Below are 20225 nucleotides of genomic sequence, written 5' to 3'. Positions count from 1 at the left end.
GATAACTAACTCCTCAGGCGGCCTCATAAGCATAGGCTAAATGAAAGGAGGGGACTAGGTTAGTTTTGATTTGATTTGAAAATCAAAAGATCTGAGAAGACTGAGACAGGACCCGGTAAACCACTGAGCTCATGATTAAGACAGAAGTGGTTTTTAACACAAATAACCTTTAATGTTGGTCAAATGAATTAATGAATTTTAAACAAGTGCCTAGGTATACAAACCAGTTCCAAATCATCCTTGCAAAGAATTATAAAGCATTTTATTAGCTCACAAATCTTCCTTCCCTGCTAAAAGTGCAGAGACAATAAAGTGAATCAAATCATTGCTTTTTAATAAAGCTTTTTTTTTTTTTTTTTTAATAAAGCTTCTACTTGTTCAGGACAAGTAGCTATTTGTTTTTTATCCTCATTTTCATCTTTGTACCAATGACTAAGAATTTCACGGACACAACACCAGGCTTTGGGTAGAGAAGAGTTCGATTGAAGGGGTGGATGAGGAGCTATTGGCAAGGATGACGAGTGTCCTGTAGTCACTATAAAATACACTGGAATCCTTTGTCCTAATATTCCAACCAACCCAACATCCACGTACGATAGACTACTAGGGTAGCCAGCATAGATGGCCTTATGATTTTTTATTTGTTAGACTCCATATTTGTTAAATCTTGCAAAATAAAAACCCTTTTACTTTGTTGTCCCCAAGGCTACCAAATTTTCCAAGTATTTGTTGCATAAAAATCCCTAATGAAGTTAGAGCTGCTATTAAGTTGGGAATGTTAGTGGAGCAGATAGAATAAACAAGTCTGCATTATTTTCACACCCAAATGGTTGGTCTCCCAAGAACATGAGATCTTCCCTTTTCAATCTTTCTCATTTTTTTTTCCCTAAAGGGCACTGGGAGCAGGTGAAGCATGTGGCTGGGAGGATTGACCACAGTCCCATGGGAAAGCCAGGATCTACAGCCAGGACCCATGCTCACAGCATCGAAGAGCACTGAACAAAACAGACTAATGTCAGATGCACATGTGGTAAATTACCTGGACCTAACTCACCCAATGAATGGGACTTATTCCTCCTTCCTTTTCCTCAAGATTTTCACCCTACTCTGGATGTTCGTTTTTTTGTTTTTGTTTTTAAAGAAGGGGCTCTCTCTTTGGTTCTCTAGGGTCTGACAGGCACAGACCTCAGAGTTAATCTTTGCACATGTTAAGAGAAAATTAAAATTAAAAAAAGAAAGTCAGCTCCAGCAGGACAGGCTGGGCTAATCTGAGCTCTCTGCCTGATAACAGCAATCACTGGTTTCAAACTGTTACTTATAAGGGGATTCCTAAATGTCTTTGAGGTGGGAATTATGAGGCAGGACAGCCCCCTGTGGTATCCTCTTCTCTAACTGCTCCCATCCAAATGTGACATCCCTTTATGTGCTGGTGAAAAGCCATAGTTTTAGTGAGGATAAAGTGATAGGCTAGGCCAAGGCTGTGCTGGAAGAGGCTTTTGAACTTTTAAGCACCTGCTAAGCTGCCCAAATAGCATCAGTTCATTATTGTCCCATTTTTTTCCAGAGGGCTGTTCTGCTTAAGAAGCATTTATGAACAATAGATGCAAAACCCAAAGTCTCTCTGTAAAGAGGTTTCACCTGGAAATGCAGTCAAGTGGTTTTTTTGTGAACTAGCAAAGTGGGCAAGGCTTGTTCACCAGCTTTAATGGAGTCTTACAGAAGTCTTTATAAGGCTATCCATCCATCTCTCTCTCTCTCTCTCTCTCTCTCTCTCTCTCTCTCTCTCTCTCTCTCTCTCTCTCTCTCTCTCTCTCTCTCTCTTCTCTCTCTCTCTCTCTCTCTCTCTCTCTCTCTCTCTCTCTCTCTCTCTCTCTCTCTCTCTCTCTCTCTCTCTCTCTCTCTCTCTCTCTCTCTCTTCCTACCCCCCCACTTTGTTGTAGGAATGAGTATTGTTTCCTTTTAAATAAGGATAATTCCCTCTCCCCCACAACTGTCTATACCTTTCTTTGACATATAAAAATTCAGTCAAATGAAAAGCTCATAAATAACGCTTTTCTTCCCTTTACTTTTACTCAGAGGTAGTACTTAGAACATTTACTTATCATACTGCCCTTGATTTTTACACAATCCATTCACAACAGGCAGACTTGATCTTCTTGGTCCACAGATTATTGGAATGCACTTAGTAAGATCAATTACCCAGCCTTCAAACAATTTTACATCTCCTTTAGGTTATTGAACTACAGGCAAATTATTGATTTTTTTTATGGGGGTGGGGTGGGATGGGGGGAACTTTTATAAAAGTGTATGGGAAGAGGATTCAGGGAAGAAAGAAGAGTTATTTTCTATTTGAGCTACCACATTCTTAGAGCCAGGATCAGGAGACAGAATGAATAGCACTCTCCTTGTTTTCGAAGATGGTCTACTCTACACCATTACCTAGGAGCCTCACAGAATGCATACTTTAAGCTGAATACACTTCCACCTCTTCCCCCTTCCTCCACCTCCCCTAGAAGGAGCCTGAATGCTCCCTCCACCTCACGTTAGACTGCCAAGTGTTAAACCAAGACGACTTGGTAATGCTTGCCATAAGTGGTACATATTTTAAAAGAAGCCTTTTCATATTTATGTATTCTATATGAAAAGTGATAAAAAAGTCATGTTTTTGGGGAGTATTCCAGTAGCTGACTTAATTATTTAATAATAGTACATTGATTACATTGTAATTATTCTTGCTGTAGTCAGGTATTAGTATCATGGAAATTTCCTACAAACCTGCTGTATCCAAAGTTTTGTAAAAAGTTGTAGAGGTTGTTGATCTTTTTGATTTTATATTCAAAAGAATTCTCTTTTTATAAATATTATTTATTATACAATGTATATACCTTTGAGTTAACTAAGATTATATATTATATAAATATATTATATATATATTTGGAGAAAATATATTTCATCATGCAGTTTTTTTTCTGTTAAGTCATTAAAGAGAAGGTAAACAAACTTAAAACTGACACGTGGTTACAGTCTGTGTACTTTACAGATGAACTCTCACAAGGCCAAGAATCCAAAATTCCATACATAGCGACCTTAGCTTTCCAGTCCCTGGCCCCAGCTCAAGGTTCTTTTCCCTACTCCTTTGGAAGAATATTCTAAACAGAATTTCACAATAGTAAAAGTTTGAATTACTAGCAATGTAAAGTTACCAGAGGCAAGCTCCTGCTTAAAAAAAATCAATATACATAATTTACGAGTTGTAAAATTGATAACATTGGGTATTACTTAAATTATAGAGATGATTACCTTTTATTTAAGGATTTTGTCATTTTGGACAGCATTATTTATTAGACTAGTAGTATCTTCTGCAAAGCTGAAATTTTGCAGCCTAATTTAAAAAAAAATCAGATATATTTCCTTCCATAAAATTGGAGAAGAGCTATATTCTGGAAATTTTCAGGATCTCCTGTCTTACCTGAAACTATTTTACTTGGAAATACATAAGACAGGAGTTTTGATGGGGTAAAAAGGAGATCATTGGGTCAAGAATGTACCAAAAATTCTAAAAGTGCCATTGGATGCTCACCAATTTGAGTCCCTTGTTCACAAAATATTTTCAGTTTATAATCACCTACTGGGAATTTTGTAAGGGAAGCCCACGGAAATATAGAATTTGCTTTACAAGCACCTCTGATAAAATTGTTTATATTCTGTAAAATAAAGAATGCTGGTATTGGAGAATGTTCTGTAAAATGTCACTAACAGTGGTTTCCTCTAGGCCCCACCATAAGGAATAAGTCATAGAAGGAAAATGGTTGGTGATCGGGGAATGGCATTCCAAGTCTCTTAATTTCAAGGAATATAGGTTCATTATAATTTTTACATTGGCCTGGGCAGTAAGAATAGGAATTCTCAGTAGGTGAGTAGGTTTCTGTTTCTTGGCTTGAAATCCAAAGTTAATCTAAGTATGAGATTCTATAATTCAGAATAGGGGATAGATAGTTCTTCCAGTCTTTAGATCCAACTGGAAAATTTTACCTTTAAAACATATAGTAATTCTAAAGCTGAAAAATGCTTTCATATTTACATTACACTATTTATTTATTCTGCATTTATTCTGCATTTATCAAACAACCTTTAGAATTTACACTAATCAGGATAGAAGATGGATCCATGTTCACCAGTGTACCCCTAATAAAGTTTGGAGAGAATGTTTTCCCATTCTTTTGTAACTGACTCCTTAGTGTAATTGGTGAAATAGATCAATTTTGATCAATTCAAATTAGACAACCTCAGGATCACTGTATCCTTCTAAGGTAGCACATCTCTCAGAACACAACTTGGGGGAAACTGAGCCATAGGAGGATAAAGTGAAAGAAATAGGAATGTTTAACTTGGAACAGTGAGGGACATAGGATGGGGGAGGGGGGAGGGTGTGAAAAGGAACATGATAGTTGTCTTATTTGAAAGGCTGTCATCTGGGAGATTATGTTCTACGTAACTCCGGGGGGCAAAACTATCAGCAGTGTGTGGAGGTTTAAAGGTAGTCAAGATTTTACTTCGATAGAAAGTTTCTCAATAATTGGAATTTTGTAAAAGTGGAATGGGCAAGAGATAGTTGTAATCCCACCTTGTTCCCCAACCTCCCCCACCCACCCAATTCTTTAAGGTCTTAACATAGGGAATAGATAACCAGTCTGTGTGAATGTCTCTCTCATGGATTGATGAAAGGCTACTGACAAACTGCAGCGTGCCCCGAGGAGACTCGCCATGTCCTAGCAAGACAGATTGAAAGAACTAAGGAATAATTTTCTTCATTTTGCAAGCAGAGTAACTGAAGTATGGTTTCATGGGTGACAAAACGGCCACAAAGACTTGAGAAAGCAAGGAAATGTACATTTTTTTTTTTTTTTTTTTTTTTTTTTTGTGCTGGAAAGGAAATTAACTGGAGGAAATTATGCCTGCTTTTATTGATTCTCTCGTCTCTCATCCCATTCTCCATCCAACTAGCATGCTCCCTGCAAAAAATAAAAATAAACCATGAGGAGCATTTTTCGAGGAGGTAGGGAGGCATGATGCTCCTATTCATCTTATGCTCCTGAAGTAGTAAAGAATTGGGATTATATGAGGGAAATCACTGGCCTCTTACCTTTTTTTCAAATTTTATGTTATGTTCATGTAGGAGGGATTCTTGTTTATCAGAGGTGATATCTTTTGAACTTGAATACAGTTCCTGACTACAACACATACAGTCTCAGGATGCTTATTTCAAGAACATGGTGCTGGCAGTGTCTGAGAGAACAGAAGCTGGTTTTAATTTTAGCATCTGAATTTAAAACTCATGAATGACCTTCTTATTATTGGTACAAACTTTTCATTGCTCCATTACTTTGAAGAGATTTGCAACTGAGCTAGCAGAGAAAGAAAAGGAAAGAACCTTTGTACTTAAGACTGGGGTTGTCCTTACAGGCTTTAGACAAAATGTGTTTACCAGCAGTTGTGTTCAGACACTGAAAAGCTGGGTTTAGTTACTTGTGATTGAAACCAAAGAAGAGTTTCAAAATACTTGTATTTTTTTAAAAGCGAAATGAAAGGATTCCCTGAAGCAAAGCAGATTTCCATCATTTTGAAGATAATTATGCTACATTCAAGGTATGCTAGATACAACTCCAAAAGGCTCATGAAAGCTTACGGTTAAATTTTTGGTGTGAGAGTATTTACACCTGGAAATCCACATATACTACAAAAATCAGCTTGATTTACTGTTTTAACGATTGTCTAGGCTTAAGAAAAGGATGAAGAAAATACTAATAAAATAGGTTAAACAGCAAAGTGGATATTACACATAGCCCCTGCCTTCTGAGAGATGGCTGTTAAACATTTACTAGCACACCACTGGTATATATCTTTCTATAGTAACTAACAGGTTAACAAAGTATATATAATAAAGTATAAAGCATAAATCACTGTCCAGCCCAAGAGTTAAGGGTGAGGACTAAAGTGTTTGGGAAATGGTGTGAATAAGATAATAAACTTTCTCCTTTTTTGAAGTTCTATAAATCTAATAGAAGTTACTTGTTGATTGTTCAAGAGAGGAAGATGAATGCTACCAGTCCCCTCTTATTCTAAAAATGAGTTGTGTGTTGGCTAACTTCAGATATATAATTGCCAGGTTCTTGCTTTTAAGCCATTTTTAGGACTCTTCATCAAGCACATATTTGAAGAAATCTAGTCAGATTCCCAAAAGAGTGGATTTTCATGGTAAATTTTAGTGTCCCTCTGAGATTTTTTTTTTTTTTTTTGCTTTATTTGTTTTGCATTTTTCTTTTGGTACAGAATCTCTCTGCCTAAACTCCTTCAGAGTAACTCTAAGACCCCAAGTCACCAAATTAGGACCCAGATAATTCCAGAAATCTTCAGTCCTGATCTAGACTTCTTCTAGGACAGCCTAAAGAGTTCTGAGAGGCATCTAAAGCTCTCTGGGGAGTCTCCATGAACATATAAGAACTCTGGAGGGAATCCACTCCTTCCCAATAGGGTTTTCAAGTAAGAGGTTGGAACTGCTTGATTTGTGTGCTTTATAGAAGGGTCTGGTTCTAATTAAGAAGAGTTTTTCTTTCTAATTTCATTACTGACTTATTGCATGGTTTCTGTACCTCAGTTTCCCAATGGGAAAAATAAAATAAAGCACTTGCAATTTTACTTGTAATGTACCTTTTTTTTTTTTTTTTTTTTTTAAATATGTAACTTGTGATTGGTAGGAAAAAAAGAGAGAAAGATAATCACACTTTAAAAATGGTCTATTTTCTACTCTTTGAGAATGAAATGAGTACTTTTGGTCAGTATTTTAATTCTCTTCACAGCACAGCCAATAGACTACCAACTGCGTAAGCAAAGTCACCAGACTGACAAACTTTCCCAAGTATATGTGCTATTTATTGTATCCAGTCATTGGCATTAAATATAACATATTTCTCAATATATCCTTGGACAAAAGCACAATAAAAACATTTACCTCATTTAACCAGAGACATTAAGTTAATATATTATGTGCTGATTTCCTGGGAAGAAGAAGTTGCAAGATCTTACACAGAAAGGAGTCACATGGATATTGACCACTGGAAATCACAAATTATTATAATGCACATAACTGAAAATGAATACAGCATGAATCCCAAAAGAAAGCTGATGACATGCCTAAGACTATGCTAAAAGGATATCCATCAAGGCCTGGAGAATGATTTGTTCTCCCCTCAGGAGGACAAATGACAGAGACCCACATCACACTGGGGTTGTGAGCTAACCAGGCTAACATCAAGCTCTGTCATTTGATTTTGGGTTGTCTCCCTTTTGAAAGTGGGGATGGGGGAGAAAATGGCATGCTCTATAAGCCTCATTACCAAATGAGTTGATCTAATTAAACACATTCTAACTCAGTTATCAGAAGTCACCAAAAAGAAATGAATGCTGATTGCCTTGCCCTCTTTGGAAGGAACAGGTAGATGATAACTGAAATCTGACATATTTGCTAGGATGAAATCAAAAGATTAGGGGAAAAGGAATATTTTTGGATATTTCAACTAATAGTATATTCTTTAGATACTGCATAGTATAAATAAAGCACTTTGGTAGCTGATTCTAAAGGAAAAAAGGCTGGACTGTAACATTTAAGTTTTCTCACTGAGGAAAGAAAAATTGACATATTAATAAACTTCATAGTGCAGGAAGAAACTGGTTCATTTAAAGCTGTCCACTAATTAGCACAAAGAAATTCCTGAATTATTTTTTAACGATCTCTCTGTTTCCCATAAATAACTCTCATTGGTTTTTGACAACCATGTAGAGTAACAATAAGCTGAATTCCTCCGAATCAAATAAATAATATTAAGGAGAAATTCTGCCATCTTCAGCACTGATGCTTCTGCAGTCATATTTTGTTCTCCTACCAGGAAACATTTTCTGACTGTAGATCACAAACTTCATTTAAAATGACCAAAGAAAGAGCAATGGAGAAATTTAGATTCACATGTAAACACATGGCAAGGGTAATAATTGGGTATTCTGGAAATCCATAATCTAATTTTTGTCTCTGACATTTATATACATCAATAATACATAGAGAATCACATCCTCTCTACAGTACCATTCCTGTCCCACTTTCCAGTGATGATTCTGGTCTCAGTTAAACCAGCCAGATGCTTACTTAAAATGCTCATCAAATGTATTGGTGGCATATGGGGCAAGATAGTTGAGATATGTAATGTTAACAAGTAAGAGTGCATTCCTTCCACACCTAAGCACTGAGTGAGAATGTCTTCTCTTGTTCTGCACAGAAATAGAAGCACAACACCCAACCAAGCAAATATCACTTGCCACAAAAACACCAGAGTATCTAAAACGAGCATAAAGAATAAGAATATATTGCACTACACATGCAGACTGAGGGCTTATGGAAGGTGGGGTTGCATTTCCGTTTATCCAGTGCCCTTGAATAAGATGCATGGCTGTCATCTTCACCTTGGTCACTTCCCTTGGTCACTTCACATGGTAGACAGTCCTCTTCAGTTATAGTCAAGGGGGCTACTGTAAAGAAACACCAAAGAAACAATTACCAGGTTGATGGAGTTGTCTCTCCTTTGTCACTTGAGCCTTTCCAAAAATGAACTAGTTAAAAAAAGTCCCTTTGAGAATTTTTTCTTCCTATTGGTGCACTGGCTGTGCAGGATGATCATATTTACTATCAGTGAATGGTAAACTGATTTGAGACTAGTTTTTACTGCTAACAAGTTTGGAGATGGAGGATAGGGAAAATAATTAATCAGTGCAACATCTATGTTTGTGTTTTGATCACACCTACAATGGCCGTGAATAATTTGGAAAAGAAAAAAAATGCAAGGTCATACAAGTGTGGTTGAGAATTCAAATATGTGGACTCTAGCAATTTTTAGAAATATGGAAGCATCAGGATTAAATAGGCAGCTATCAAAATGTAAGCTGGATTGACAGGTTTAAATGTTATCTACTTACGCCCCTTCTTCTCTTAAGAGTGCCAGGAATTTTCTCACACGGTATTCAGGATCCATCTAAATATAATAAAAAATATAAAAAATCCAGGTTAATAGTATACAGTTATACAGTATAACAGTATACTGTACTTCAGTTAACTATATACTCACTTCCTCCTAAATAAACACTTATACCCGTACTTCAGTAACCTTCTGACTGACCAACAGAAGTACCTTATCAGCATTTTCTCCCTTAATATGATTTATAACAGAATACACAAGTTGTTTTGAAACAGAGCTGGTTTTTCAAAGAAAGCTTCCCATAATTAAGGCTATCTTAGGCTGCCATTATTTTGATTGGTTTAGTTGCCCTTTCATACAAAGCACATCAAAAATTTCTTAGCTATTATCAGTGTAGGAAAAACATTCCTTTTTTTTTAAATACAAGTAACTTGGACAGGTGGCCATTTATAAAGAATTCAAATTAAATAAATTTCACAGTAGATTCAGAGTAGCATAATGGATAGGATAGACTTTGGGTCTGGAGTCAGGAAAATCTGAATTCAAATCTATTCTCAGATACTAAAAAGCCATTTAACCTCAGTTTCTTAGTTTGCCTCAGTTTCTTCATCAGTAATAATGGTGATAATAATCCACTTCACAGGGTTGCTGTGAGGATCAGAGGAGATAATATTTGCAAAGTGCTCAGCCTACAGTGCCTGGCACACAGAAGGCACTCACTTATTCCCTTCTCTCTTCTCTGTTCCTTTACCTAATGATTAAGAGCAGACTAGGAGAACTCAAGGTGAGAAAGTCCCCTCAACCAACATGCAGGGTCAGGCCAAAAATAAAAGCAAGAGTAAATCTGAAACAAAACAAGTTTAAATGATAATAACGTAGTTTTAGTCCTGAACTTGATCATACAATTATTAATCAGAAGACTTATGAAACAATGCTTTCCTCTCTCTGGATCTCAGAGTTCCCTCATAAAAAAGGGAAATAACTAATGAAGGTGTTGTGAAGATGAAAACAAAAAAGGCTGCTAGAATTCTTGGAGAAGCAGGACTTCTGATTAGTTCTGCTAATAATCATATGATTGGCTTTCATTTTTAAGCCATACGAAGTGAAAATAAATTCCTACACCATTTTCCACTCATACTGGTCCAGCAGAAATGTGAAATTAATTAATTTTGTAGAACCAGAAGATCGCTATACACTTCAATGTTGTATGAAGATGTATTTTGATGGAAGTGGATATCTTCAAATAAAGAAAATCCAACTCACTTCCAGTTGATCAGTGATGGACAGAAACAACTACACCCAGAGAAGGAACACTGGGAAATGAATGTAAATTGTTAGCACTACTGTCTATCTACCCAGGTTACTTACACCTTCGGAATCTAATACTTAATGTGCAACAAGAAAATGGGATTTACACACATATATTGTATCTAGGTTATATTGTAACACAGGTAAAATGTATGGGATTGCCTGTCATCTAGGGGAGGGAGTAAAGGGAGGGAGGGGATAATTTGGAAAAATGAATACAAGGGATAATGTTATAAAAATTATTCATACATATATACCGTCAAAAAATTTATAATTAAAAAATAAACTTTACAAAGCAAAAAAAATTAATTTTGATCACATCAAAAATCATTTCAAGTGCCCAAAGAGGAACTTGGATTGTAAGAAACATACCTAATTTTAAAAAAATGTTCCAGGACAACAGTCTGATTCCCAAGAGGGAACTCCCTTCCCTCCAGGAATAGCTTTCAGATACTCTGTGCAGCTGTGAGTACATATGCACTTGGATTTTTTTTTAAGATTACTGATTTTTTCTATCTCAGGAAACAAAAAAAAAAAAGTTTCACATGCATCATAGTTCAGGGGTCATACTACAAATGGCTTAGCAAAAGTGTGAATCTTTTAACAAAAGAAACATTTTTATTTTTTGGAAATAAAATTACATGAGAATCAATTGTCAAGTTTTTAAAAAATAAAATTGGCTGCAACTCTGTTGTAGTCAGTACTTGCAGGTCTTTGCCCATTAAATATATTTAATATGTGTGAGCAATGACTTACTGACTTGCCTGTAGCTATGGAATTAAAAGTCAAGAGAAAGAGAGGAAAAAAGTAATCTAGATAAATGACTTTATTCCCTCAGGTGACATCTAGTCAGAGCAGATCCTCGGTACTGTGCAAGTTTTAACAGAATTGTGTATAGTGAACAGAGAGGTAACATGACTTATATTCTGCTAAACTACATGCCTCTTCACTTAGGCTCAGCCTCTCTTAAGCAGATCTAAAGAGAATTCATTCAGCTGCACGAAATCCATTTGACATGAAGGAGTTCAAACTTTGAGGTCTATGAAATGTCAGTCGCTGAAGATTAGGCCCAAGTGCAACACTCTTCCTTTTACTCCACATGCATAAGAGGCATTAACTTGATCCCTGATTTGGAGGCATCAAAGGAAGAAGGTGGGGGTTGGAGAGAAAAGAGATACATATTTTTTCTCTATGCAATGATTTTTTTTTTAAAGTGCAGAGACTAAAAAATGAAGAATGCAGCTGAGCACTCTGACAGATTTATCTTCTTCCAAGAGCCAATACACCTGTATCTATAGTTTTACTGAAAAGAATCTTGAGTAATGTGATTAGTCTATAATTTTAATTTACTGCTCAGACTGCAAATAAATCAATTTATTCAGTTGGTAGGTTAATTCATTCTCCAAAATTTAGGTTTCTAAGACGTTATATTTAAAGCACTTACTGATTATTACATTTACTAATTAGTAGGGGACATATGAGTTCATGTTTTTCTTCAATCATTTTTCATGAATCCATTTCATGTATTCTCAATTTAAAATCAGCTTTTGTTGTGAAATATATTGAACAAAGAAGGCAATTTGGGATGCCATTCTGAAGAGTCAGCAAGAAAAATATGAAAGGACAGGTAACTAATTGGATTGGAAATTTGGCTGAAGTTCACATTTAATATCTTCTAGAATGAGAGAAAATACTGGCAAAGACCAAAATTACTAGGAAATGTCTTTCCCTGTAAACTCTGTGCCAGGACAAGGCTTAAGATAGTAGAGATGGAGAAGAAAGGGCTCCAATTCTGTGATGGTACGGTTTTCATTGAATTCTACCTTTCTTAATGGGTAAAAAACATTTCAGAGTATTTTTCACTTTAGTATGGTAGAAAAAGCATTGGACTGAATTTAGAAAAGGTTTCATGATAGTTTCATGGAACCACTGAACTATTTCATGGAACTAGTACTATACTGGAAAGCCAGGAGCCCTATGTAACTTTTGAACAAGTCAGTTTCTCTGGGTCTCAGTTTTCTCATCTGTAAAATAAAGGCAACGAATGAGATTATTTCTAAAATAATATCCAACTTCTAAATATTACAGTATTCTATGATTTGTCCAACTTTCCATTGCCAACCAGGCAATGGCAAAGTGAGGCTTGAATCTTAGATCTCCTGCTTCCCATAGCCCTGTTGCCTTCATTATACCATCATAACAACTATAGAAGAGTTGTATATATATAAGGAATAAATGGCAGTGTGCCAAACTGCTGCTATAAAATGAGCACAAATAGAAACTTAAAGGTTTCCTTCAGAAGATATGGTTAAAGGATGGCTGAAGGGTTTTATCAAATAATGGAACACAGAGATATTTTTTTTAAAAAGATAGTTATGAGGAGAAAAGCCTGATAGAAAAGAAGAGCATTAAAACAGTATAAGCCAAACTGATTACATGATCAAAATAATAACTTAAAAGAGGAAGAAAATAAAAATATGAAAGAAACAAATGGAAGAAAATCTCAAATCTAATAATCAAAACCTTAAACATAAATGTAATAAATTAACATATTAAATGGAAACAGTAACAGAAAGCAAAATCTAGTAATCTGGTGCAAACAAGAAACAATTAAAAATAAAAATATATACAGAATGAAAATAAGAGGCTAGAAGAAAATTTGTTATCTATTAGTTGAAGCCCCCCAAAAGTAGGAGTTACACTGATGCTACTAGGTGACACAAAAACAAAACTTTAAAATATCAAGAATAACAACTAGGAAAACTATCCTTAAAGGAATCATACACAAAGAAGCTATTATCAATATAAAACAAAGCCAAATTATATAGCATCCAAATTCATAAAGTATAAATTAGCTGATTGTAAAAATAAAAATATATAAATAATTGTGAAAAGACAATTAATAACATGATAACTAAAGGCCATTTTAATGATCCTCTTTCAGAGCTAGACAATTCTAACAAAAAGATAACCAAAAAGGAAAATGTAAAACTGAGCAAATTGTTGGAAAATTTTTAAAAATGAAAAACATGGCATTTTGTGAATAGGAACATTAAAGTATATATATACATATATATTTTTTTCAACAATACATAATACTTTTATAATTAGACAGCCACCAGCTTTATAACTATTGTATTAGTGTGCAATCTTTCTACTGTTTAATCAGTATCAAATCACTCTGGTTACTGCTTTTTAGTATAGTTTGAGAGTTTTTTCTACTTCCTGAGATTTCTTTCCCATTTTTTCCCTTATGATTTCCTTTGAGATTGTCTTTTTTGTTCCTCCAGAAAAAATTTCATTATTTTTTTCTAGCTCATAAAATAATCTGGTAGTTTTAACTGGCATAGCACTGAATAAGTAAATTAATTTCAGTAGTACTATCATTCTGGTCTACCCACAAATAATTAATATTTCTTTATTTAGGACTGCTAATATCTGTAAAGGATATTTTATAGTTGTATTCATATAATTGTGCCTTGGTAAGTAGATTCACAAATATTTTATATATTCCACAGTGATTTTGAATGTAATTTCTCTTTTTATCTCTTCCTTTGGGTTTTAATTTGGTAATGTATAGAAATGATGATTTATGTACATTTATTCATATTTCACAATTTTGCTGAAGTTATTTCATTTTCTTTTTTGGGAGGGGGATGACTTTTAGGTTTTCTAAGTAGATTATCAAATCACCTCTAAAACCTGGTAATTTTATTTTTGGATGTTTATTCCCTTGATTTATTTTTCTTGTCTTATTGCTACAGCTAGTATTTCTCTAACTATGATAAATAGTAGTGGTGAAGATGGACAACCTTGCTTTACTGCTGATTGAAAAGTCAGAAAGGCTTTTAGCCTTTCTCCATATATATAATGTTGTTTAGTTTTAGATACTACTTTTCATAATAAGGAAAAGATAATTTATGCCTCTCTGTGTATTAACAGAAAAGAGTGTTGGATTAAGTCAAAAGCTATTACAGTTTTTATTTAATTAACCAAATGATTTTCTGTAATGTCCGGGCTAGCTTTCTAGAGCTTCTCTGAACAGCCCTTGGTCTCAGCAGGATAGTCACCATGAAGATGGTCAGGAATAGAGTCTAAAGCATTTATTGTCTCCTTCATAGTCTGTTCACTCTTACTGATTCTGACTCTGTTCCTAGTTCTATTATCCCTTAAATACCCTATTATAACTACATCATTACTGCATACTGAGTTTATGACAACTAGAGTGATTATATCATTATATCAAACTAAAGTGATTATATCACTATATCATACTTGATATATGTGAACTAATCAATTCCACTGAGTTAATACCTTGTTGTTAGTATCCTTATACTTCTGTATATCATTATATGTATTATCCAGAGTTTCGGCCCTCTACAATTTTTATTATTTTTTGCTATTAATATCATTATATTTATGATTTTTTATTAAACTAAAACCTAATACCCAGTATAAGTATAATGTAGTCATAGTATATAATCATTTTTAATATGTATTGTATCTTCTTTGCTAATATGTTAATATGCTATTCTTTTCTATTATGTTTGCATCAATGTTCATTAGTGATACTGGCTTTCTAGTTTTCTTTCTCTCCTATGTTTCTACCTGATTTAGGTATAAAAACTTCGTTTATACTGCAGAAAGAATTTGAAAAGATCTTTTCCTATTTCTGTAAAGAGTTTAAGTACTAATGGAATTAGTCCTTTCAATGTTTGATAGAATTCATTTGCAAATCCATTTGAATAAACTCAACCTGTTTCTTCCCCTCAACCCCCTCCCCCAAAATCCCCCCCAAACTTTAGGACTTCATTTATGGCTTGTTCACTTTCTTTTTCTGATATTGGGTTACTTAAATAATCTTGTTTCTAGGTCAATCTGGGCATTTCATATTTTTTTGTAAATATTCATCTATTTTATTTAAGTTATTAATTTTGTTGGCTTATAATTTAATTTCATTTTCAGGTGTGAACCCTCATTTTTAGCTATATATATATATATATATATATATATATATATATATATGACAAACTCACTTTATTTCATTTTGTAAATGACTACTTGTTTTTATTCTGAACATTAGCAGTGGATTACTGTATATATCTAAAGGCCTAGAACCTTAGAAATATGATGTGGCAGTACATCTTGTGTTTTACAAGTGTCTCACAAGAATAAGCTGTATATTACTACACTACAGCAAGTAAGTTATCTTTTTTAACGAGACAAAAGAAGTTTTATCATTTAATTATTCAATTTCTTTTTCAAATTTTTAAATCGATAGTATTTTTTTATTTTGCCTTCAGATTTATTAATCTTTGCTTGGAATTTTTAGAAATTGATTTGTTTCTGTTTTTTGTATTTTGTTTGAATTTTTGGATTTGTTGCTCTTTTAGTGCTAACTTTTTAAATTGCACAATTAATTGAGCTGTGTTTTCTAAAGTTAAAAAAAGTTTGCTTCAATTTACATTCAGGCACTATCAGCTCTCTTGATAAGATTATTATTATGATTCTTTCAGAGCTGTCTTGCTAAGCATAGTTATATCATTCACATCTTACAATATTGTTACTTTGTACATAGTACATTTCACTTTGCCTCAGTCATAGAAGTCTTCCAAAATTTTTCTGAGAGCATTTTGCTCATCATTTCTTACAGCACAATAGTATTCCAATGTAATCACATACCACAATTTTTTCAGCCATTCCCCAAATGATAGGCATCCTTTCAATTGCTAAGTCTTTGCCCCCAGAAAAGAGCTATAAATATTTCTTGTACATATAGGTTTTTGTCCTTTTTATTTTTTAAAATTTGTTTTGGGATACAGACCTAGAAGTGGAATCGCTAGGTTAAAGGGTATGCATAGTTTTATCACCCTTTGGGTATAGTCACAAAATACTCTACAGAATGGTTTAATCAGTTCACAAATTGAACCAAGAGGGGATTAATGTCTCAATTTTTCCATATCCTTCCAAACATTTGTCATTTTCCTTTTCTGTCCTCTTATCCTATCTAATAAATATATAATAGTACTTGAGAATTATTTAATTTGCATTTTTCCAATCAATAGTGAGTTAGAAAAAAATTTTCACATGGTTATAGATAGTTATGATTACTTGATCTGAAAACTGCTTAAATCTTTTCATCATTTATCTATTGGGGGAATGGCTTTTATTTTTAGAAATCATACTCAGTTCTATATGTTTGAGAAATAAAGCCTTTATCAGAGAAAATTGCTTCATTCCTCCCTCCAATAATTATTCTATTTTCTCTTTTCTTTCACCCTGTCCTTGCTTTAAAGTGTTTTGCTTTTGACTACCCCCTTACCCTCAATTTTTCCTTCCTTCTATCAGCCCTCACCTCTTAACGCCTTTCGCTCCTACTAGCCTGACTTTTTAAGGAGTTTTTTCTTCAGTGAGTTTTTGTGCCTCTCTTTCCATTTGGCTAATTCTGCTTTTTAAGCCATTCTTTTCCTCAATGGCTTTTTGTACTTCCTTTACCCTTTGGCTTAATCTGTTTTATTTAAGTGCTATTTTCTTCAGCATTTTTTTTTTTTTTTTTTGTATCTCCTTTACCAAGCTGCTGTTTTTCATGATTTTCTTGCAATTCCCAATTTTTCTTCTATCTATCTTACTTATTTTCAAAATCCTTTTTGGGCTCTTCTACTTCTTCATTGTGGCTGCAATAATATAATCTCCTTCTAATCAATTATTTGACCTCCTTAACCATCTGTAGGCTGAGAGCTAAGCCACCATTGCTGCTGCTGATTTAGTGGCTTCTAAGGCCTGTTCCTGGTGTGCTGGGGCCTAGGCTGTGCTGGCCCAGCCTGAGCTGAACTCTCCACACTTACTCTGGTGTGACAGATTTTTCCTGATGACCTTTCAATTTTTTCCTGGGCTGGAAAATTGTTTCACTCTGTATTTTTGTGGGTTCTGCTGCTTTGGAATTTGTTTAGAATCATTATTTAAAGTTTGTTGGAGGAGTTGGGGGGAGAGTTCAGGTGAGTCCCTGCCTTTACTCTACCATCTTGGCTCTATCCATTAGAAGTCCTCTCTTTCATTAAAGATTCATGGTAATTTAAATTTTTCTGGGTAGGTTATTCTTGGTTGTAAGCCTTTTTCTTTGCCTCTTGCAACATTATATTACAGGCTTTTCTCTCCTTTATTCTGAAAGTCTTGTATGTTCTTGACTATGTCTCCTCAGTACTTTAACTCAACTCTTTCTGGTATATATATATTTCCCCTTGATCTTGAATCCTTGGATTTTGGATATAGCCTTGTTTCTATAGCCTTGTTTCCTTTCCTTCTCAGGAATATTCCCTTATTTCTCTCTCCTGTTTCCTTCTCTTAAAACCATAAAACAATAGAAGAAAGCTATCTCTAGGCCTTTTGCCCTTAAAGATAGCAAAGTTTTGAATGGGCAACTAATTTTTTTCCCCTATGATAAGATGTATACAATTCATATTGTGTCCAATACAGACCATTATTTTAGTACTTTTTTCAGGAGGCTTCTTCTTCTTCTTCTTTTTTTCCATTTTGTCCTCTTGTTCTAGTTTTTAATTAGGGCTACATTTTTATTTAAAATTTCTCTAAAGATAGTATATGGATTGTTTTGTTTTTGTTCTTGATGTTCAGATAATTCAAGAATTCTAAGAGTTATATAGTTTCTTTTGCTTTTCTTTTCAATATTTTAATTTTTATTTACTTCAGTATTTTTTATTGTCTTAAAGAGTCATTGCTTACATTTTGGACTATTCTAAGTTTTGAGGAGTTCAATTTTAGTTAAAGACTTAATCATTGTGCATTTTAAATATTAATTTTCCTTGCTAGTTTTTTTCCTTAATCTGTTATTTTCACCTATACTGAATTTTGTATCTCTTATTTCAGTTCTTCAGGTACTCTTTTATTTCTTGGAGCCTTATATATATATATATTTATTTATTTATTCCCCCCCCCCCCCCCCCAGGCTGTATTTAGACACGTGGAGTTACTACTTTTTTTCTTCTTCTGGGTTTACCTCTTGGGTTTCTCTCAGTCCAAGATATTTCTTCATTGTATTCAGTATTCTGTTCTATTTATTCATATCTTCAGCCTCAATTTCTGAATAGGGGTTTAGATGAGATTTTGCTCTCTTCTTTACTTTTGCCTGAGCAAGCCTTAATTGGTCCTGTATGAGGTGGATAAGACTTGTCCCTGCTTTCTGTAGGACTTAGTGAGTTTTGGCTCAATTTCCTAGAGACTTATCTTAAGTTTTGTCCTCAGTCCCTTTTTTGTCTCTTCTTTTTATGTAGTTCCAAACCAAGATTTGGCTCTCTATTGTGAACCTGGCAGGTCTGTATCTAGTTGCTGTTGATAATGTTGTTTGCAGGCCTACTGGGAGACTCCCAAATGCTTTGTGGTCCTTTCTTTCTTCTGTGATTTGAGTATGAGTCTCCTAGGCCCCAAGTCACTTGGATGCTATATTGTCTGGTTCTGTTGTCTGCAGTGTCTTGAGTGGGGCTGCCTGTGCACTAATTTTCTATGGAAGCGCATGTTGTGTTGCCTAGTGTGCTGGTCTGGCCCCATCTCCGGTTGTTCTTTTGGCAGGCTCTCTGGGTACTGAGCTCTGGGCACTAAATAACCAAGAGCTTGTCTGGATCCGTACTTTGGTTTCTGGGATCCTTTTGTGAGGTCCTGGACCTCACACTACTGATGGAATCTGTAGCTATATCTTTCTAATTTTATCATTGTTTTTTCTACTGTATTCTCAGACTTTTTTTTTTTTCTAAAAAAGTAGAGTAATTTAGGCTTCTAGAGGTCTTAACTTACCATCATTTTTTCACAAGTCTAAGACCAATGTTTTTAATATCAATATCTCTGGTAGTGTTCTATGGTTGGGAATCATGAAATAAATATAACTTTTGAAGAATTTAAATTGGAAGTCACTGAAGGACAATTGTGAGAAACATAGTGGACATGAAAAAGCTAGTATACTACTATTACAGAACTGTGTACAAGAAGCCATATAGAAAAAGTTAAATAGATGTATGACTGGTGGGTCATATATAGAGTATAGGAAATAACTGAGATGACATTCCTTCATACTGGACCATCCCATACACTGGGACCTTTGTAATGTAAGAAGTCCTGGAAGAAAGCTTTCAGCATGGTAGGTGAAGCTTCCTTTGGAAAATTATTTAAAAAGGGCAGAGATGGATTACAATTTTTACTTCTGAAGGGAATACTCACATTAGAATATTCCCAAATCTTGTGAAGAATATCTTATCAAGAACTAGTTTTTGAACAAAAGTAAGTTTGTTAGAAGAGTGATTGAATAGGACATAGCTAAAGAACAGAAGATAGAAGAAGAATTCCAGAAGGATGGAAAAGAACACTAACAGAAGTTAGTGGAGAAAGAAAGGTTGTAAAGAAATTTTATGACTTATTTTAGGACTAATAACATGAGGACTGTATACGTACATTAGTGAGTACCTAATATACAGATGCTCAGAAAATGTGAATCATTTAAGAAATTAAAGATAACCATACAAATGAGACATTATTTTGTACTAAAGTATAATCCAGATCAGTAAGGTAAATTGTGCGACATGCAGTGGAGCACAGGCCCTAAGCCTTGGCTTCTCAATTCAGTTCCACAATTCCATAGCTTCTGACTTAGGGCCACTCACTTCTCTTCTGTGGGTCTCCAGTTCCCTATTTGGGAAACTGCAGAGCTGGAGAATATGTTCTCTAAAGTACTTCCATCCCTAAAGCTAAAGTAACTAAAATGCCTTGGGCATTTGTACAATGAAAAGATTGGGCTAGGTGATGTCTAAAATCCCTTTCCTTTCAGCTTTAATATTTCCTATTTGTTTGATCATGAAGAAGGAAAGAATACTCATCAAATTATATTTCATAATCTCA

General features: G+C 34.5%; 2 protein-coding genes across 4 annotated transcripts in view; one reads left to right on the top strand and one right to left on the bottom strand.

Moving 5' to 3' along the window:
• Positions 1-6385, top strand: part of WNT3 (Wnt family member 3) — a 99804-nt gene extending 93419 nt beyond the window's left edge. The window contains exon 5 of one of the 2 annotated variants that reach the window (XM_074260999.1): positions 6331-6385. The gene's annotated coding sequence lies outside the window, so the exon portion shown is untranslated. Of the gene's footprint in view, positions 1-892; positions 1026-6330 lie in introns of those variants that run through there. The other variant, XM_074261000.1, reaches the window with a different exon arrangement.
• Positions 6386-6908: 523 nt separating this feature from the next.
• The window catches only part of NSF (N-ethylmaleimide sensitive factor, vesicle fusing ATPase), a 192112-nt gene continuing 178795 nt past the window's right edge, over positions 6909-20225 (bottom strand). For both annotated transcript variants that reach the window (XM_074260997.1, XM_074260998.1), the window contains 2 exons: positions 9022-9077; positions 6909-8577 (listed from right to left, as the gene is read on the bottom strand). In XM_074260997.1, coding sequence (XP_074117098.1) covers positions 8556-8577; positions 9022-9077 — 78 coding nt within the window. In that variant the 3' untranslated portion in view covers positions 6909-8555. The remainder of the gene's footprint in view (positions 8578-9021; positions 9078-20225) is intronic.

This window comes from Sminthopsis crassicaudata, chromosome 4 (genome assembly GCF_048593235.1).
Source record: "Sminthopsis crassicaudata isolate SCR6 chromosome 4, ASM4859323v1, whole genome shotgun sequence".
NCBI lineage: Eukaryota > Metazoa > Chordata > Mammalia > Dasyuromorphia > Dasyuridae > Sminthopsis > Sminthopsis crassicaudata.
The sequence above is the reverse complement of the archived record's forward strand: the minus strand, read 5'-3'. Positions and strand labels throughout refer to the sequence as shown.